The 22,488-nt window shown below is 30.6% G+C and overlaps 2 protein-coding genes and 1 long non-coding RNA gene across 5 annotated transcripts; 2 read left to right on the forward strand and 1 right to left on the reverse strand.

Annotated features, from left to right (window-relative positions):
• Positions 1-1,183: 1,183 nt before the first annotated feature.
• LOC122852005 (nardilysin-like) lies at positions 1,184-5,597 on the forward strand. Its single transcript, XM_044151548.1, has one exon. It carries the CDS (start codon positions 1,259-1,261, stop codon positions 4,556-4,558), a length of 3,300 nt encoding a protein of 1,099 aa, XP_044007483.1. The 5' UTR covers positions 1,184-1,258; the 3' UTR covers positions 4,559-5,597.
• A 1,194-nt stretch (positions 5,598-6,791) lies between these two features.
• On the reverse strand, positions 6,792-13,374 carry LOC122852006 (constitutive coactivator of PPAR-gamma-like protein 1 homolog). 3 transcript variants are annotated; one of them, XM_044151549.1, is made up of 9 exons: positions 13,139-13,374; positions 12,089-12,456; positions 10,341-11,985; positions 10,232-10,249; positions 9,761-10,001; positions 9,124-9,687; positions 8,950-9,045; positions 8,765-8,874; positions 6,792-8,697 (listed from the first exon to the last, which is right to left on the reverse strand). In XM_044151549.1, exons 2-9 carry the CDS (start codon positions 12,285-12,287, stop codon positions 8,529-8,531), a joined length of 3,042 nt encoding a protein of 1,013 aa, XP_044007484.1. In that variant the 5' UTR covers positions 12,288-12,456; positions 13,139-13,374; the 3' UTR covers positions 6,792-8,528. The 3 variants fall into 3 exon arrangements, with proteins under 3 accessions (XP_044007484.1, XP_044007486.1, XP_044007487.1); XM_044151551.1 differs by lacking the exon at positions 10,232-10,249; XM_044151552.1 differs by lacking the exon at positions 10,232-10,249 and having other exon boundaries at positions 13,102-13,374.
• Positions 13,375-20,629: 7,255 nt separating this feature from the next.
• Positions 20,630-21,403, forward strand: LOC122852007. The gene is made up of 4 exons (XR_006373786.1): positions 20,630-20,708; positions 20,815-21,075; positions 21,152-21,267; positions 21,350-21,403. It is a non-coding gene; the product is annotated as an uncharacterized LOC122852007 (long non-coding RNA).
• Positions 21,404-22,488: the final 1,085 nt, after the last annotated feature.

Raw genomic sequence — 22,488 nt, forward strand, 5'->3', positions numbered from 1 at the left:
AATGTTTATCATTTTCAATATAATGCAAACAACAATATTCGAAATCTCTAAATTCGTCCTAATCTAATTTACAAATGATAATTATAAACGTTAATTAATAATTTCTATTTTTAAGAGTTCGGCCCAACTTAAGAAAAGTTCATTTACGAAGCTTACACTTCAGAATTTGGAAAGATCCGCTAGTCGGCTAAAACATTACGGCGGCAACTTGTTCTAGCTCACAATAGATGGAATCGCAATATTATGTCAGAAGGACTTTTTCATTTACGGTGTTTTCTGATTCCCGAAGATTGAGACATGGCGCTGCAGGCCGCAAGCCTAATAAATATTGTTTATTTACAGTGATGATATAGATAGGCACCTGTATTGAGATTTTGTGCCTTTGTAGTTCTTCAAACAACCGTACGTCGCTAGCGCCATAAGTGAGCCGTAAGTGAGACGGAACTGAGCCGAGACGACCATCGAACATAGTATAATTCATCAACGTGTATAAAAAATTTTATCAGAATTAAAGCATTATACGAGAAAATAATTTAACAGTTAATATTATGACTTCTTTGAAAAATTGGCTCATGAGTTCGCCTGGAATATATTCAAGTATGCTATTATGATGAAAGAGGTCAACTTGGCAAATAGGTCTCCCAGATTCATATAATACGTTTCTCATGAAGAACAACAGGGAAAATATATTTGTGATATTGAGTGATGTTAAATTATCTGTGTGATTATAATCTCATAATTACTGTATTTATTATTTTTTTGTTGCAAGCTAATGAAACTATCTTTTTTCTTGGCATTTCATGATGTTCCTTAGAACTTGTCAAAACCCTCCTTGCCCACATATCATGTCTATTATCTCATTTTTTTATTGTAATTTTTGAGATTATTCAAATAAAATACACACAATCATTTTTCGTTAGTTGATTTATTAATGAATATTAATAAACTCTTGAGATTCCATATTATGTTGGATGTTGACATATTGTTTTTGGGCGCCAAATATGTGTATAATGGCGGATAGGCAAAATGGCGTCAGTAAAATAGTTTAAAAAGTGAAATGTAGAGGCGCTCTTAATGTATGATACATGACGTATGATAATGGAGATGTATCATACTGTATGATACAGTGTATGATACTGCTGTATGATACACCGGTATCATACCTACCCAACACTGGCTTTAACACAGTAAAAAGGGTAAAAAGGCAAAGATTAAACTCCTCATTCACCTCCATGATCTAATACATATCTGTCGAATAATGCCAAAACGATGTTTTAATTCTACTGTGATAAATAAAAAATTCAAAAATAATAAAAAAATAATAACTACGAAAAGAGCACGTTTGCAAGTTGACTATAACCTTGAAATCAACTTATGCAATATGGCACAAGGATGTATTGAAAAAACAACTAAGCATGACATTATTGATAATAAGTTTGTAGATATTAAAGTTGACTATTTAGATACGCCTGTTAAGTCAGAAAATGATAAGAAAGATTATAAGGTTATCAAATTACCGAATGGATTGACAGCATTATTAATTGCTGACTTGCATGATGACAATAAATCAATTAATTGTCATCAAGGTGATTCATTACAAAGTGAAGATGACGAGAGTGAATCAGATAACTCAGATGATGATGTTGATTCCGGTGACAGTGGTGATAGTGAGGAAGTAGATGGGATTGATAATGGTGACGATTGCCAAAAACGAAAATCATCAAATGTAGAAGAAAAAATGGCAGCTTGTGGTCTTTGTGTTGGTGTTGGTAGTTTTTCTGACCCACCGGAGATACCAGGAATGGCTCATTTCCTTGAGCACATGGTATTTATGGGCTCAACCAAGTATCCACTCGAAAATGATTTTGATGTATTTATAAAAAAACACGGTGGCTCAAACAATGCATCAACGGAATGTGAACAAACAACGTTTTATTTTGAAATTAATGAAAAATATTTACTTCCAGCACTTGATAGATTTGCTCAATTTTTTGTAAGTCCATTGATGCTGAGAGATGCAATAACTCGAGAACGAGAAGCTGTGGAGAGTGAATTTCAAATGGCACTTCCATTAGATTCGTACAGGAAAGAGCAACTCTTTTGCAGCTTTGCTGAGCATGATCATCCATCAAGAAAATTTACTTGGGGGAATCTAGTTACTCTAAAAGACAATGTTACCGAAGATAAGCTTTACGAAACATTGCACGAATTTCGAGAACGTCACTATTCAGCACATCGCATGACAGTGACAATCCAGGCAAGATTACCACTAGACACATTGGAAGATTATGTTAAAAAATGTTTTGCAAATGTACCATGTAATAATCTTCCTTCAGATGATTTCAGTAAATTCATGGGTGCCGAGTCATTTGATACACCGTCGTTCAAGCGAATCTATAAAATAAAACCCAGTAAAGATGTTTGTCAGATTGAATTGACATGGGCAATGCCAACGTTGCAACATTTGTATAAATCAAAGCCACATCAATATGTTTCTTGGATAATTGGTCATGAAGGTAAAGGTTCGTTAATATCTTACCTGAGAAAAAAAATGTGGTGTCTTGACATATTTTCTGGCAACGGTGAATCTGGATTTGAGCATAGTTCAATGTATGCTCTTTTCAGCATTTCCCTTGTTCTCACTGATCTTGGACACGTTCACATCAAGGATGTTCTTAATGCTGTTTTTTCTTATATCAATATGCTCAAGAAAATAGGACCAAAAAAACGCATTTACGATGAAATTTGTAAAATTGAGGAAACTAATTTTCGATTTGCTGATGATGAAGCACCTTGTGACTATGTTGAACAAATGTGTGAAAGTATGCAATTTTATCCGCCAATAGATTATATTACTGGTTCAGAGCTTTACTTTGAGTATGATCCAGTATCAATTGTTCTTTGTATCGAAGCCCTGAATGCTGACAATGTCAACATCATTATTTTTAACAAGAAATTTGATGATGATAATTTTGAAAAAATTGAACCGTGGTTTAGGACAAAATACACTGACACTAAAATTCCTGAAGATTGGATAAACAATTGGAAAACAATTGAACCATTACCCAGCTTTCATCTGCCAGAACCAAATAAATTTGTTACTGATGATTTTACGTTAATTCCAATTGAAAATCAAGAATATCCAAAAAAAATTCACCAAGATAATCTCTCGGAAATTTGGTATAAGCCAGACGCAAAATTTCGCCTTCCTGAGTGTTACATTAATTATTTACTAATATCACCATTAATACATAATTCACCCGAAGGTTCAGTAATAGTTGATCTGATGGTTTCAATATTAAAACAACAATTGGTAGAAGAGCTGTATCCAGCAACAGCAGCTGAGTTGAATTACGATATTCAAGCTCATGAAAGAGGCATGATCATTAAAGTTTGGGGATTTAATCAAAAACTTCCTCTTGTTCTTCAGACAATTGCCAAATACATTTCAGAACTTTCTGTATTAGTTCGTGAAGATTTATTTGAGGTTATGAAAAAACAACAGATTAAATCATATTACAATATGTTTTTGAAACCTTCAAAATTGAATAATGAAGTTAGATTATCAATATTGACGATTCCACACTGGACATCAATTGATAAACACACTGCAGCAGCAAGTATATTTTTTGATAAGTTTAAAATTCTTTCAAAAAAATTTATGGACAGTATTTATATCAAATGCCTTGCACAAGGTAATATGCCAAAAGCTGATGTGATCGCACATTCATTGAAAGTTTTTAAGAGACTTAGTTGCAAAGCTTTACTGCCTGGAATTGTACCAACAATACGAGTATATGAAATACCAAAAGGAATCAAGTGTTGTCGAATTAAAAATTTTAATCCAATTGACACCAACTCAGTTGTGACGAATTACTATCAATCAAAATCTACAATGCAGCTGTCTGTAATTATTGAAATGATAATAATGATCATGGAAGAGCCATTGTTCAATCAACTCAGAACTTTGGAGCAATTAGGCTACAATGTATCCTGCCGATTCAGGGACACATATGGTGTTATGGGATTCTCGGTGACGGTTTGCACCCAGGCATCTAAATTCAGCGTCGAGCATATTGACAACAGGATTGAAGAGTTCTTAAAAACATTTGATGATTCATTGGGCAAAATGGACGAGGATGAGTTGAAAGAGTTTAAGGATTCTCTACTTTATATCAAGCAGTGTGCTGACAATCATTTGAAGGAAGAGCTTGACAGAAATTGGTCAGAAATCACATCAGGTGATTATATATTTGATCGGCTACCCAAAGAAGTTGAAGCAATAAGCAAACTTCAAATTCTTGAAATTCAAGATTGGCTAAAAAAACACAGAGTTGGAGGCGAAAATTTTTGCAAATTGACGGTACAAATTGTTGGCAATGACAAAAATGAATCTGATGAGCAAATACAGAAAGTAAACGATAAAGAAAATATATCTCAATATTCATTGCAATATGTTCATATTTTAGAGAATAAAAGCAAAAATTATTGCATCAACGATATTGATAGTTTTAAAAAAACACTTGTCGTATTACCTCTTCAAAACATAAATTCATGATAAAATTAGAATTAAAAAAAACAAATAAATACTATTATCAAGTTGATCATTTTTGAACGAATTTTTATCTACATAATATAAGTTTTGTATAAATACAAAAAGGATAGAATATGTTTAATAAATTCATTTTGAATACTTAATATGTTTTTTGTTCTCACTTTATTTATTATTATTATTATTAATTTATTTTTATTTTCCCAAAAATTTATTCAAGTTTACGAAGATGAATTTTTTTTCAACTACTTCGATAGTTGTGGTTTTTTTTTTTTTGAAATACTGCTTACGTGCACACATACATTCTATGACACAAACAAAAAAGCATTACAACAATGTAAATGTATTCAATTAAACAATATCTAGATGCGATTTATCCTTATTTAATATTTTATTTTTTTTCGAAAAATTACATTCACAATTGATGTTTTTTAATAAAATCAATAATTTTCTGGGTGACTGTACTAATTTTAATCAATTACCGTACGACGAATGACGGCAACTGCGTACATCAAAGGGGGTTGAGGCACATTGACTACTCTCGGCGTTGCTCTTTTGCCTCTACGGCTAAATGTGCAAGCCTCATTTCACGACGTTTTTTGTCCCATTGACTCGAGTCTTCTTGCCCATTCCCAATATATGTACATAGTGAACTCTCCTGGTGTCTAGCCTTCTTGGTTTAAAAAAAGAAAATTTAAAAAAAACTGCACCGCAAAAAGTATGGTGTATTTCGCATTTATGAGATTGAAAAAAAAAAAAGGGAAATTTAAAATTATATTTTAGATGGAAACAGTTAAACACGAGAATACATCGGACGTACCTATAAATAATTAAATATTTTTATTTATTGTTTAAAAAAAAAAACATTGTAAGATTATTTTTTCTTGTCTTTTACGTACTATTTCATTAATGTTATTATATTAGGACCCACTTATGTTTTATCTACATCAATAGCATTGGTTTTCATTTTTTTATTTTTTTTTATTTTTTGTATTTTTAATTTTTTTTTATGACATTCTAACAATTTTCGTTTCTTTTTTTTCTTTACTGTTTATGAAATTATTAGAAAATCCATCTTTTTCTTGATATAAACTACGAACTGCTTATCAGGCACTATATACCGATTTTTCATCTGGAATATATATTTATTTTATATATTTATATATTTCTTTTATCAATCTGATGCGAAATTCTGGAATTGAGTTTACATATTATTATCAGAAATTAAAACTATGATTTTTGTTTTTGTTTCATTTCATCTAAGTTTTATGACAGTATAATCAAGTAGTATAGGCTACAACAAAAGAAATTGATTCCATTTCTTTTCATTTATTACATTTATATTTGATTATTTAAATTTTTAATCATTTTCTATATTATTGAAATATTCTCTTGAGTAAAATTTTTCCGTTGTCAAAAACTAAGAAATTTATAAATGATTAAACTGTTTATTCGGAAAAATTCAATAATCATCATCGCATTTTTTAAATTTATTCTCTTAATTTCTATTTCAATTGAAGTATTTTAGTCGTTTATCATCATTCATAATTTTTATCATACCTTATTTAGAAGTGTGTGAATTGCGCAATTAATTGCATTTTTCGAGTGTCATTTTTTAGTTTTAACTATTCGCAAATTTTTATTTTTTAGTCGTTGAATGATTTTTTTTAAATTATTCATCTTGAATTATTATTTAATTTTTGTGGTTTATATTGAATCATTCGAAAAATACGATATATGTAGTTTTACATAAACATTGATTTGTATTACTTTTTTTACTTTGTAAGGAAACTTTTGTTCTTGATGAAAAAATTATAACTTTTAGCAAGCTCAAATACGATTCGTATAATTTCACGTTTTTTTCATGATTAGTTCGAAATCAGTGGTTCTAATTTTAGTTAGTTGTTTCGATTTGTTCACATATAAAGTTTCAAACTAATTATCAATTTTTGAGACTTCCATTATTATTATTTCATTGTGTATTAATTGACATTTATACACAATTAATTAGCCAAACAAAACTTTGGTAACCATATGCAATTATCACATTTTATTTTAAAGAATAAGATAAATATTAAAAAAAAAAAAAAAATGCTTATCTATGAACGCATTATAAAATAATATTCTAATAATAATAATAATATTCTAATAATAATAATAATAATAATAATAATAATAATAATAAACAATGACCAAAGATTTGTCTAGCATTGAAATAATTATTGTTGATCACATTCATAAATAATTAATTAACATGGCTACTCTTACGTTGTTTATTTTTTAAATATTAAAAAACTATCGCACGTTAAAGTTATCTCATAATTGTCATGATACATTTAATGCAATAACAAATCTACAAAAATATAACATATTTTTTCATTTTCAATCTTGACCGTTATAATATCTCGTTTAACGGCATTATCACGTTATGATTTTTTTTTTTTTTTTTTAACAAATAATATTATTTATTTGTCACATTAATTTAACTCTTAAGAGGCTATCTCCATTCAAGTCAATTATTAATTTATGCCTCATATACTTTTTTATTTGTTATCAATAAACTTCTTTCACACAGTAACACACTAATTCGGGCGTTATTCGAATAAATAAATATGTACATTGTTCTTCATCTATAAAAACTGAACAAATTAAAAAAAAAATTATTAGATACTCTATTGCGTATTTTTTACATCCAAATTTAATAATAATTTATAATAATAATAGTGCTGCATATTATCATAAATAATGTATTTATGTTTCAATAATGTTTTCATTTTTTATTATAACAGACATTTACGGTTCAGCTCATATATACTTTTTTGAAAATGAATGTATTTCTCAAAAAAATCATACTTGATGAAAAATCCTACACATTTTAATTGAGAAACAAACTATTCAAGGATTTATCGGTTGTAATAAAGGGTATAGTGAAAAGCAGTCTCTGCGTTAATAATGCTACGACTTGATACATATTTTTTTTACTTTTTTGTGTTTTAGAAAAAAGTCGTCGTTTTAAAAAAAAAAAATTAAAAAAACTACAGCTAGTAATATTATTCTCATTGTTCATCTACGAGGCACTCTCTGCAGTTTTTTTTTGTTTCATAAATTGGTCAACATAAATTACATTATATACTTTTATATGAATCACGATATATGTAGGCAAGATTGGACAAAGCGAGCATTTCACATGATACCGGAGAATATACATTTCTATTATGGTAAAAAAAATAATTACGCTTATTCAACAATACATTTTTTTTCTTTTTAACAGCTGATTTGGTGCTATTCCAAATTAGTTTTTTTTTCTTGATCTTGGATTGAAAGTTGGTAAACAAGTAGTTTCGATGAGATAAAGAAAAAAAAATCATTTCTATTTTTTCTTCATTTGTCAGAAGTATTATTTTTTACAATGCATAGCGAGCTAGTATTTGGCAGTGGGAAAATTGTAACAATTTAATTATTAACATTTCCGTTCTTCTCAATATCCACATGATACCACAGTTCGATTTAAAATAGTTTTGAGCTCCTACCAGAGAGCATTATATGCACACCGAGCCAATGTGCACTTGATATTACTATTCATGCTTAAACATTACATGTAGTAACACAAAACTTATAATGAAATTATACTTTTGTTATTTATAAATATATATATATATATGTACATATAATATATATATTTATTTAATAATACAAAAATATAATTATTATTATTATTATTTTTTTAGTTTAATATTTATAATAAAAAATAAAAGTTTAAATTAAATTGTTAATATTCTATAAAAACTAAAATATTTTATTTAAAAAAAAAAACTGAACTTTTTTTGTTATGAATTGAACTGAATATTTTGAGCACACAAAAAGTTGCTTTTTTTTTTTTGTTTTGTGCCCGATCGCTCGATACCCATCCAATAATATTGGTTTGCAGTCTTTAGTCACATCCGAGAGATTAAATTTTTTTTTTTCTTAAAACGTTTTAATTATCTTTTACTGATTGTGAAGCAGCATTAGTAGCAGCATCGACAGTGGAAATAGCATCAGTAGCGACTAGTTTGTCCTTTTCAATAGTTTGGTCAACACCAGATTTATCAGCTACTGTTGCTGAGATTATTTCTTTGGTATTTATATCTTTTTTAAGTAATTTACTGCACATTAAAAAAATTTAATTGATCATTAAATATTAAAAAATAAAAATTCAATTTTTTTACTTACGAAAATTCATCAGCATTAACAATTTCTTCAACAGAATTGTCACGTAACTTGATATCTTTTTTATTATCATTTTCTTGGTTTTTCTTTATTCCTTTCTTTTTACTTGTGGCCTAGACATTTTATAAGATATTTATCATTTACTTATAAATAAAATAGTTTGAGAAATTATATTTATTTTAAGCTACCTTCATTTGAGTTTTTTTTCCTCTTACTGCAGAAGAGTTAATATTGTTATTTGCCCTTGGTTGGAACAGTCGTGCATTAATACGCGGAAATTGTGGCTGAAAAATCATCATTAAAATTATCAATCAATTGTTTATAGAAGAGAAAAAAAAGCATACAAATAATTTAGTCAATACCTGGGGTGGTATGCGTCCTCGAGAAGGTCCTTGAATAGTGGCATGAGGTTTTGTAGGTTGTCCATAATTAGCCCCCCATTGTCCTACAACAACACCAGCAACTTCTAGGCGACCACCACGCGATGGTACTGGACGACGAATAAGTTCTCTAAATAAATTATTGTTGTTATTACGTGGGTTTGTTCGACCACGTGCTATTGTGTCATTAACGACGCAACCAACTGGTAAAATATTTGATGGTAATGTTGGAACTCGTAAACCCGGTACAGTTGGTACAATTGGTGGTCTGGCGAAGACAACACTAAGGCCTTCAAGTATTGCCTTTCGCATTCTTTCAACTTTAACAACACGATCAATATGACCACCACAAAGTTCCAAAAGATTTTTAGCAATTGTTGAACGTGCCAGAGTGTGATGAAATAGTTTACCATCAAAATACAACCATGGACAACACATGAGCCATGGTATTGGTGCACCACAAGCATCATTGGCCAAAAGAGCCGTTTCAACACCAGCCATAAACAGTGTGGCAAGTTGAACTCCACGGAATGTAACAAGTGGAAGCTAAAATAAATTAATAATATAATGATTTTTATTATTTATTTTATTTTATAAATAAATTGATATAAATAAGTACCTGCAGATCTTGAAGATACTGAGCATTCATGAGATTTGGTGAAAATGCCTGAGCAATAAATGCATCAAGCTCTTGACGTCGTAATATTTTTTTGTCAGAATATGTCATTATGTATCTGAGTACACAAGCCATGATAAGCAAATGTTGAGGTACATGTGAAACGTTGAGTATTAATGGTGTATCTGATCTCATACATGTCAAAAAGCCACGAAGTCTTCGGCGTTTATCATCTATACTAGAGCTAGAATCAATATTAAGTACTCAAAATAAATTAATACAAGTTGGCTAATGGCTTAATGTTCTTTTTTGATTTTTGCCATGGGTTCTTTTTTAGAGAATTGTGCCCAGGTTATTATCATCACTGCACACAAATACATTATAATCAGCAGAATTAAATAAGGATAGTTGTGCTAAAGTAAAATTAAGATAATGAAAAAATAAACATTGAAACGTTGAGAGCCTCAAACATACCCGAAACGCCCTCGTGAGCTGTAACGAGTTTTAGTTTATTGTACAAAACTCATTATTATCATCATCATAATTAAAAAAATAAAATATAAAATAATTTTAATAAACTTACCCAAACCAAAGACGCTGAATTGTTGGTACTCCCCATCCAATTTTTTCAGCCTTAACTTCTTCTGGTGTTTGATATGGATTATTCTTTGACCATATCCATTCCTTAATAATAACATCAGGCACTTTAATTTTTTCATTACAATTTTTTTCTTTTCCATTAGTTGCCAGGAAAATTTTGTGATTTAAATTAAATAATATTGCATAAACCATTTGTCTTATTGGACGATAAATTAAATGTATAGATGGAAATTCACGATTATTTTCATCTTCAAGTAACATCGGTAATTTAATTTCACCAGTCTCTAGAATTTGATAAATATCTGGTGACATGAGACCCTTTTGATGACGTTCAATTGCTGTACGCATAACTTCAGCCACTGTAGTTGGAATACTAATTGGTTTTTCACAACTGTGTTTTGTTGCTGTTGTATTATTATGAGATACAGCTGTTATTATTGAACTGGATGCACTCGATGAATTGATTGATAAATTGTTTGTAACACCATTAATAGTTGCATGTCCATTGCTTGCAGGCTCTTTAATTTTAACGTCATCATCATTTCCTGTATTTTTATTCAACTGTACAACAGGTGGTTCAATGACAATTTGCGGTGCAACTTTAGAATTTGCAGTTGCTTCGTTATAAGCATTTAAACTTTCTTGTTCACTCTCTAATGTTTCAGATGCAAATTTCGATGTTTCAATATTATCACTATTATCATGTTGAATTGCTGATATTTCTGTTATTGACTTTGATGATATTGTCACTGACGAGGATGACGATGATGATGATGATGATAATGATAATGATAATGATGGCTTAACATTTTGTTTGATATGATTTTGGGATATTTGTTTTGATGTTTTTTGACGTGAGGCCTCCTTGGTTCCACTGATGTAATATTGGATAGATTGCTCTAATTTTGAGCATCGCGAATCAGTCGTTGTTCCAAAAACTTTCTCGGAAACAAAATCAATATTACTTGATAATAAGTCTTTAACAAAACCAGCAATAATTTTAATTGATTGATCGATATTTGTTTTATTTGGTCCAGTACTGTTAATACTCAATTTTTTATAAAAATCATTGAGTTCTTGTTCTGATAAAATAAAATTACCAAGTAATGCTGTAAGTATACAAAGACGATCAGCTTGAATACCAAGAGATTTAATAACTTCTGGTATAAGATATTCTTTTGTTTCAAGAGAACCTTTGTAAGTAAGTTTTAATTGTTCAGATGAAAAATAACGTGGAGGATCAAATGCAATATATTCAGCATCATCAGCAATCAATCCATTGTAATTATTATCACGACAGTATTTAATAACTTCAAGATGATGATCATTCATACTTAAAACAACTGTTGTTTTTAAATGACGTAATGACATACGTAAACTTGTATGTAAACAAATTGGTGGTATCCACCATATTTTGGGTGGCGGTGTACCTTTTGTTGCTATGTGTTTTAAAACATTATTTACTTTTACACGCATATCTAATTGACTTTTTATCCATTCAGTACGACGTTGTGTTTCATTACATCCATTTAAAAATACAATTAGTTTAACACCATACATTTCTGTTTGTTGTATTAATACAGCAAGAAATTGTACCATACGATTCCATTGTCCACCTGACGCCCAATCTATTTTTTTTGAATAAAATAAATTTTAATAAATCAGTCTTTTTGAATGATTACAGTTCTCAATTTTTTAAAATGAAAATGAATGTATAGAGATCTTACTTACCGGAAAAATAACCACCATACAGCCTATCAAGACAACATTCACCATCCAAAACAAGTCGAAGAAGACCCAGTGGCTGTTGATGATTCTTATTTGAACGATTACGCTGACGTTGTTTCGCTATTTTCAGCAAATCAACTGGCACAACACCACTGGGCGCACAATTACTGTCTAAAAATGTCTGCAAATCCTGTATTCCCATTTTTATTTATTATTTTATAAGAGTAATCGAAAAAATATAAATAACTGCTTATTGTTGAATTTATTTATCTAATCAACTTCAATAATTAGAAGTTTTATATTGCATTAATAATTAGAATTATTATTGAATAGCTTAAATGAACATGTCTTGATTTTATTCAAACTGACACCTGAAACAAAATAATTTATTATTATTGACAATAACTTATAAAATGCCGATCATCCTAAATGATGAGCAGTGTTAAGGCAATTAATGAGTTGCCAGATCCCTAGATCCAAACAAAGTCAACGACATTAACTTTTAAGATAAAACTAAAAATTTTATAAAATTCATCAGTGTTAAAGAATATTGTCAATATGGATTGGTTATGTTTACATAAAATACATAAAATAATACATAAAATCAAAATAAGATATAAAACAGTATGAAACAAGTAAACTCCGATTAGGTTACATGCCAAATAAATAGTACCAATAATGTCGATTATTAAAATTAACAGTTATTTATGAAAAAAAAAAAAATGTATCGGATGATAATGATTTTTGAGAAAAAACGATGATGTTTGATTTGATTAGATTAATCAACTTAACTAAAATAAACAGGATATTAGAATTAACAGGATTATAACAGCAAAATATGAGGAATATAAGTGACGAACCGGCATGGCGACTAATGATTTACAGTGATAGAGATGACGCCATTGTTGATTGTTGATGATAGAAAAAGAAAGATATAAACTTATGTAAGGAATTCGGGCGTATATGCTGCCATATATCATAATGTGCAAAAAATGCCTTATAAAATTATCATTAACCTTTTTGTTAGCAATAATTGAGACTTATTAAACTCACGTGACATTCAGCGTATAACATCGTATTTGCAGATCGTAAAAAACCATGATAAATCAAAGAAAAATTGCCTTTTTTTTTGCAATTGTAACGTTTGAGTAGGGATGTGCGGTATCAGACGGTATATCGGAAACTCGATATTTTTACTCGATATCGACCATATATTTATCCGATATGGGTAGGCGTTAAATATCGGATATTCGATATCACTCTCGGAATATCGACAGGAAAATATCGGTTGATATACCGACTGAAAAACGACTAGTGAATAGTGATGAGGTGCATTCCTTTAAGGTACAACTAGGGAAAATTAAAAATAATGACGATTTCACGAATTTTATAGAGTAGATAATTGAAATAACGATACACCTTTTTCTTTAATCAGTTTTTTTGTTATAAGATGTTTTTTTGATTAATTAACTGTTAAAGATGGTCCTTTTTTTGAGGTTAAACATAGGCTCTTATGGAAAATGATGTTCGGCTTTTCATAATACCCCATCGAAATACTTGAAAAAATAATGCCATATTTACCAAAAACTAAAGGAAAAAAAGACGAAAAATCATCACCCAAATTTGGTATAGATTTTAATATTCAATTTTAATTAATAGAGGATAATAAATTTTTGTCTTTGTCTAAATACTTGAGTGGAAGAGAGAAACAGTATTCTCTTTCTAATCTTTCGTCCTTTTCGCACTCATGAATATATAATGTTTTTAGCAAACATCCGCCAGATGTCTCTCATTTTGCCCTAGTTGTACCTTAATAAAAAATTTTTTTTCGCTCTGCAATTTCGCCCTGCACCCGTATTCACAGGGCATTACAATTTAGGGCTTTTTTCATCCACCGGTGGCGCTTGTGGAGCTTTTATATGTAAAATCTATATAAAAAAAATTTTATAAGCGCCATCAGTGGCAAAAAGAAGCCCTAAATTGTATAAAATTTGCCCTGAGAATACGGGTGCTGTAGCAGTGTTGAGTAGGTAAGATACCATGTAAGATACTGTATCTTACATCATCGATTTCATACATCGAGGTATCTTACATTGCGTTCCCAGCGCCTTCTACGAATAAAAGTGGTACCTTCGTGCTACAATTTTTTTTTATTCGATAAATACATGTAATTCATTTATTAAATAAATAAAAATTCCAAAAACAAGCAGTAGCTAAGGAAAAGATGTAGCTAAGGAATTAATGTTGCTTCAAAAAGAATTTCTTTGGCAACTGTAATTCCTTAGCTCCATCTTTTCTTTAGCTACTATTTTTCCTTGGGATTTTTATTTATTTAAAAAATTAGTTATATAAAATTAAAGCAACATTAATTCCTTAGCTACATCTTTTTCTTAGCTACTGCTTTCCTTGGACATTTTAATTTATTTAATAAATAAAATTACATGCATTTTATTTTTAAATAAATAAAATCCCAAGGAAAATAGTAGCTAAGGAAAAAATGAATAGAACCCCAATTATAAAAGAAATTTTAACGACATTAATTCCTTAGCTACATCTTTCCTTTAGCTACTGCTTTTTCTTGGACATTTCCATCTTTTAAAAATAAAATGACATGTATATTATTTATTTAATAAATAGAAAATGTCCGAGGAAAAGCAGTAGCTAGAGATGGAGCACTAAGAAAATTAATGTTGCCAAAAATCTATGTTTCAAGCAACATTAATTCCTCAAAACTGGTTTTTCTTAATATTATATATATATTCATATAACAAATAAATTACATGTACCAATATATATCGAGCAATAAGAACTAGTTGTCGAGTCGACAGTCAATAAGAATTTTCAAAATGGCGTCAGAGGTATCTTACAGTTTCTTACAGTACCTTACAGTATCTTACTGTAAGTGTATGAAACCTCGAAAATCGACCATTTACCCATCACTGCCCTGTAGAACCGACTAAAAACTAGAAACAGAAACAACGACAAAAGTGATAGATTCCTCTATGTAATTCTCCAGACTTTGAACATTTACCATAATATCCTGAACAACTTATGTGACAATAACAAGCAATTACAACAAGTAAATTCTCTTTTTATTTCAGTTTGACCAAGAAGACTAAAAATACAGGAGGACTTACTCCTCATCTTGCCTGTATATAAAAACCGTATCGCTATATGGTCGCCACAAAATTGAGGGGCGCTAGTAGTACCACGGTAACGTACGCGACTTGTATCGCTTTTTTTTTACAATGCGCACAATACAAACATACTCTACCAAACATCATGTGTATAATGCTCTATTAGTGTTTGTCAGAGTATGTTTGTATTGTGCGATATAAAAACGATAAATCGCACGTACCGTGGTACTATCGGCAACAACCGTATAGCGATACGGTGAACAAGTTCCTCCTGTATTTCTAGTCTTCTTGAGTTTGACATAAATATTGAACAGTCGTTTGGATAATTTTTCCAATAATTGAAGACCAAAAAAAATAATGTCATGTGCTAGTCATATATTTAATACTACTATATTGCGCATCGCCTATGCTTTCCCATAAGTGGAACACTGGTTCCTCAAACGGTGCAGACAATCTCTCTGTCGCAGTCCTTGGAAGATTTAGGCAATGACAAGAGTGGGGATTCGGCTTCCATACATGCGCAATGAATTTGTGTGCGTATTATTTCTGTATATGTGTTGAGCTATTCCGAGTTCTGGGGGACGTTCCAAAAATCACTCGGAAACCCGGACCGGCGCAGTAGATGAAAAAATATAGTGATAAAATAAACTTAAACGTGACTAGAGGTTACTGTAGATATTGTAAACAACAAAAACAGCCATATTGCATATGCCATTTGCTTTTGTTACTTATTACGGTTGTAAAAAGTATTTCTATAATTATTATTAATAATTAAACAATAATAATTTATTGATTTGTGCCTATAAAAATACATGAACAAAAAATCATGTCTACCACAACAAAATATCAAAAATTTTCTATGATCACAATCTTGAACTTCCGGGTTTCCGAGCGATTTTTGGAACGTCCCCCTGCCGAATCCCCACTCTTGTCATTGCCTAAATCTTCCAAGGACTGCGACAGAGAGATTGTCTGCACCGTTTGAGGAACCAGCAAAATCGAGCCCCATGCGCAATATAGTAGTATTAAATATATGGTGCTAGTACTGCCACTACAAGAAACAGCTTTTTCCTATAGCATTTTGGTCGGTATTACAGGGCGAAATTGCAGAGCGAAAAGAAAAATTTTATTAAAGGAATGGGGTGCATTCCTGTAATATCGACTAAAATTTTATAGGAAAGCGAGCTGTTTCTTGTAGTGGCAGTACTGGCGCATGATATTATTCTTTTTTTGGTTTTAATTATTGGAAGAATAATCTGAATGACAGTTCAATGTTTCTATCAAACTGAAATAAATAGAAAATAGACTTGTTGTACTTGCTTGTTATTGTCACATAGCCACATAGGTCGTACTAGACTGTACTTGACATTCGGTTAAGGCGTGTGGCCACTAGCATAGTTTTTCGAACAAGATCTATGCCATAGTCCATTTATTACCAGAAACAACTGACTTTTTCAGTGATAACTGGGAATAATCTAGATGTTTCCGGTAATAAATTGACTATGGCATAGAACTTGTTCGAAAAACTATGCTAGTGGCCACACGCCTTTAGACCATATAGTCGCGTGCAGTGTTGGGTAGGTAAGATACCTCGGTATCTTACATCATTGGTTTCATAAATCGAGGTATCTTACACTGCGTTCCCAGCGCCTCTTATGATTTTTTAGTGGAACCTTCATGCCACAATTTTTTTTTTATTCGATAAATACATATCATTTATTCATTAAATAAATAAAAATCCCAAGAACAAGCAGTAGCTAAGGAAAAGATGGAGCTAAGGAATTACAGTTGCTGCAGTGGGTATAAGGAATTATTTTTTGAGCAACTGTAATTCCTTAGCCACGCATCTTTTCCTTAGCTACTGCTTTACATGTATTTTATTCATAAAATAAATAAAAATGTCCAAGGAAAAACAGTAGCTAAGGAGAAGATGTAGCTAAGGAATTGATGTGACTAAGGAATTATTTCCTTGAAACATAATTCTTTGGCAACCTCAATTCCTTAGCTACATCTTTTCCTCAGATACTGCTTTTCCTTGGACATTTGTATTTTTAGAAAATAAATTTACATGTATTTTATTCATAAAATAAATAAAAAATGTCCAAGGAAAAGCAGTAGCTAAGGAATTGATGTGACTAAGGGATTATTTCCTCGAAACATAATTCTTTGGCAGCCTCAATTCCTTAGCTACATCTTTTCCGATGGTGGCGTTTGTGAAGCTTTTCTATGTGAAATCTATGAAAAAAAATTTTGTCAAGCGCCATCAGCGGAAAAGAAAAGCCCTAATGAGAACAATTTTGCCCCGTGAATATGAAAATATTCAGAGAATGCCTCATAGGCTTTTTTTCCGATGGCGGCGCTTGTGAACTTTTTATATAGATTTTAGATAGAAAAGCTTCACAAGCGCCACCATCGGAAAAAAAACGCCCTAATGAGAACATCCTCTGAATACGGGTGCTGGTTTGGCCGCTGTGAATCGACCAATCAAAACGTCGCCTTCTCGCCACAAAAATGGAAGACTTTATGCGCGCGCGATACAAATTTGTTAAGAAAATTTTCAAGTTTTTTTTAAATTTTTCAAAAGTTATCATATTTATTCAACTAGATTTGGTATATTTTATAATGATTCACATACATCAAAAATAAAAATTAATTATTTATATTAAATAAATAAATCCAAGTATAATAAATACAACACAACCTCCATTGTTTGTGGAAAAAAAAAAATAACAATAATGAAAATATTATAATTTATTTGTTAAACTGTCTTGGTTTTTTTATTTTTTTGATTTTTTATAAACATGCTCCACATATATTTAGGGCCGGTTTTTTTGTCCAACATTACAGTTAACTGAGCATTAACTAACTTTAACTAACTAAGGATTAACTACTTATCGATTGATATTTTCAATACTAAAGCATGTAAAAAACGCAGTCGGTAACCAAATCCTTAGTTAGTTAACTAGAGTTTAAACCTTAGTTAACTGTAATGTTGGACGAAAAAACCGGCCCTTATTAGTATTTACAACAATATAAAAAATAGTTGTCAAAACAGTATGTTAGAGAGAGAAGATCTTATAATAGAGATTGCGTGTTAGAAAGAAAAGCAAAACAGCTCGATGGCGCGTTGTTGATTGGTTGAAAAAATAAGGCTGCGCAGAACGCGACGAAAAAAGCATGGACTACTGCCATACCTGTAGTACTTCTACCATGCTTTTTTCCTCCACTGGCGGCGCTTGTAGAGCTTTTGTATGTGAAATCTATATAAAAAAAATTTTACAAGCGCCATCACCGGCAAAAAAAGCCCTAAATTGTAAGAAATTTGCCCTGTGAATCGGACTGCCGTATTCAGCAGTCCAATTCACAGGGCATTACAATTTAGGGCTTTTTTTCACCACTCACGGCGCTTGTGAAGCTTTTATATGTAAAATATATATAAAAAAAATCTTTACAAGTGCCATTAGCGTCAAAAAAAAGCCCTAAATTGTAAAAAATTTGCCCTGTGAATTGGACTGCTGAGGATGTTCTCATTAGGGCGTTTTTTTTCCGATGGTGGCGTTTGTGAAGCTTTTCTATATGAAATCTATATAAAAAAAATTTTGTCAAGCGCCATCCGCGGAAAAAAAAAGCCCTAATGAGAACAATTTTGCCCCGTGAATACCAAGGTCTGCAGTCTAATTCACAGGGCATTACAATTTAGGGCTTTTTTTCACCACTCACGGCGCTTGTGAAGCTTTTGTATGTAAAATCTATATAAAAAAAATTTTTACAAGCGCCATTAGCGGCAAAAAAAAGCCCTAAATTGTAAAAAATTTGCCCTGTGAATTGGACTGCTTAATAGATAGATTAATAGACGGCTAATAGATTTTTGATAGATTTTTTAAGTAAAATTCACCAAAATACAAGTGACGTGAGTAAGAATAAACATTGAATTTTAACTTATATTAAAGTTGTCTTGATAAAAAAATATTAATAGTTATTTTTTTTTTAGAACATGATGTTAATTAGACTTCATGTGAATCACTAAAGCAGTTGTCAACAACAAACTTAGGTGAATCCTTTTCCAGACCATTGCTTGATGTAATCATAGATAAATATACCACTGACAACAAAAAGAGTTTATTCAAGTTACCAAAGTCTAATAATACCAAATGTTTACCAAGTGATGAGCAGCAGATTGAATTGCCACTAGTAAACTTGGATAAGGATCATTTAGTATCAATTCTTGCTGATGAATTACAAGCAGAAATAATAAAAAAATATAATGAAGGAGTTATTAAATTTAATTTCATGCTTCAAAATCAACATTGTCTTTATCACCACGAAATTTCGAGTTTAAACTAGGAAGTAGAAAGCTTAAAAAAAATAAATATTAGTTTAGACTGCGAATTACGAGTTGAATAAGAAAAAAGGATACTGTCAAAAAGACAACGAGAAAAAATTAAAAACGAGTTTAACAAGCTTCTTAATGTATTCGGAAAATTGTCCATTTTTAAAAAACCTTTTAATTGAGTTATTTTATTCACTTATTTATAGTATGCGACAGGCAAAAGCCTACTAAAGCCAGAAAAATATATTTTGTTGTCAGATAAAAAATTGCATTCGATTATTTTATTTTTATATTGAAAAAGAAAAAATTATATTATTCTTCTTCTTCTTTTGTTTCACTTTTTTACAACTATTTATATTAAACTGTCTGATAACTTTGTCAATTTTTCAGAATATTTAATTAATTATTAATTGAAAAAAATTAAGTGTTAACTTCTTGTTGTATACTGTTTCTGTAATAGACCAGATGTAAGCTATAAAGATGGTTTAAATAATGCGCGCCTAAAAGTTGGCCATGTTTGATGCTTGTGCGACGACCTTATCCCAGCCGTCTATTAATCTACAGACCTTGGTGAATACGGGTGCAGATAAATATGCATTTGAGTGCTTCAATATTCGCGCATGTGTATAAGGTTTCTCATGATCTTCTGCCGGTTTTTCACTCTATAGCTGTGTTCGATGGTCGTCTCGGCTCAGTTCCGTCTCACTTACGGCTCACTTATGGCGCTAGCGACGTACGGTTGTTTGAAGAACTACAAAGGCACAAAATCTCAATACAGGTGCCTATCTATATCATCACTGTAAATAAACAATATTTATTGGGGCATTAATACAGTGATGATATAGATAAGCACCTGTATTGAGATTTTGTGCCTTTGTAGTTCTTCAAACAACCGTACGTCGCTAGCGCCATAAGTGAGCCGTAAGGGCCGGTTTTATAATCCATAATTACAGTTAACTACTAGTCCATAAAAAATTTAACTACTAGTTAAGTAACTAACCGAATTCATTACCATAAGTCGACTTATTTCTTCTGTTCAAACGGTAGATGTCACGGTATGTTAAGTACTTTTAATAATAATTATTATTATTTTAATAAAAAAATATTAATAATTTATAAGGATTATTATATTATTTTTTATTCCTTTCAAATTTTGGTAAGACAAATGTTTATTTAATAAAAAAATATTGTGTTAAAATAATTAAAAGAGTAATTTTCCTTATAAATATACCTATATATTGACAAGTTTTTATTCTTTATAGCTGGTGACTGCTCTTGCAGCAATGGGAACAATAACTGTTGGTGCTGTTGTTAAAAATTATTTATCATGGAAAACAAAGCAAAAGAAAGACACCAGTTCGCTTGGAAGATCCAACAGCCAAGAATCAATTGCCTTTAATTGAAAAAGAGATATTAGTTCATATACAAGAAGATTTAGATTTGGTTTACGAACACCAGAACATGTATCTGGTTTACCACTTGGTCAGCATGTTCATTTGATAGCCACAACTAATGATGAAATTGTTATCCGACCATATGTTATTATATTTTAACTTAAAATGTGATTAAATTAGTAAAATAAATAATTTGTTTAAACAGGATACGACAAGATCAACAACAGTTAGTCCAAGTATAATAATTGACAAATGCAAAGAAGACACACTACCATCAGTACCAAGAAAATGCACATGAACTTTGACATAATCTTCTTGAGGGTATATAAAACGCATATTTAAATGAAGCAAGTTAACTTGATAGAAACAACACCGATTAATCAAATATTTGGTGGTTACATAGGTACTAAAGTTGGATGATGTCGTCATTGTCGTCATATACCTATATTTAAAAGCATTTTACATTTTAAGATTTACTTTTGATATTATAAAAGCAAGTACACTTGATGAAGCATCATAAAATTATTTTAGTCGTCAACAACTTGATAATAATGATTATAAATAAGGATTCTGTCAAAGATGTGTACCACTAACCAAAAAATTTAGTTTATAACAAACACCCAAAGTTTTATGTGTGCAAGTAACATGTTTTGTACTTGGTGGTAACATATCATGTTGTATTGAATTTAAACAAACAATTAATATGGGACAATATTTATAGCGTGAAAATAATGAAAAAACACTTAAATTAAATTATAAATTAATGTCAATTGTAGCACATGGGACTATCTATCTTAATTGTGGTCATTATATTGCTGCTGCACAAGTAAAAGCTAGACAATATTATACATTTGATGATTTATCAGTACGCTCAATTAATTTTTCAAATATGAACACAAATCCATATACCTATTATAATATATTTGAAATAGAAAAATCATCACATGATCAATTAATAAATAATCCGAACCAATGATGATCAATTACAACAACAACAACAACACCAACAGATAATAATAAGATATTAATACAGCTTTTATCAATTTATCTAATAATTGTTAATAATAAATAATAAATAAATCATAATATATATAAACAATCTTATAACCTCTAAAAGTCTTTCCTTATGTTTTTATTTTCAAAGAAGACGACGTCCTGACATCTAGATGTAAAATTTGTATCAATATGATAAAGCAGCCGATAAAAAGTTAATCACTAGTTAACAAACTACTAGTTAAATATTTTAACTACTAGTTAACTGTAACTATGGATTATAAAACCGGCTCTAAGTGAGACGGAACTGAGCCGAGACGACCATCGAACACAGGAGTGCTATTCTTGGTCCCGTATTGCGGGAGTTATTGCGGGTCCCGCAATAACGATTCGCCGACAAGATATGTTTGTCGCGATCAGAAAAATATGAAGGTGCTTGTTGTTGCTTTCATGTAAATTCTACCTTATTTTTGTATTTGCTGCACCCGCAGTCCAATTCACAGGGCATTACAATTTAGGGCTTTTTTCCTCTACTGGCGGCGCTTGTAG

Source organism: Aphidius gifuensis, linkage group LG3 (genome assembly GCF_014905175.1).
Source record: "Aphidius gifuensis isolate YNYX2018 linkage group LG3, ASM1490517v1, whole genome shotgun sequence".
NCBI lineage: Eukaryota > Metazoa > Arthropoda > Insecta > Hymenoptera > Braconidae > Aphidius > Aphidius gifuensis.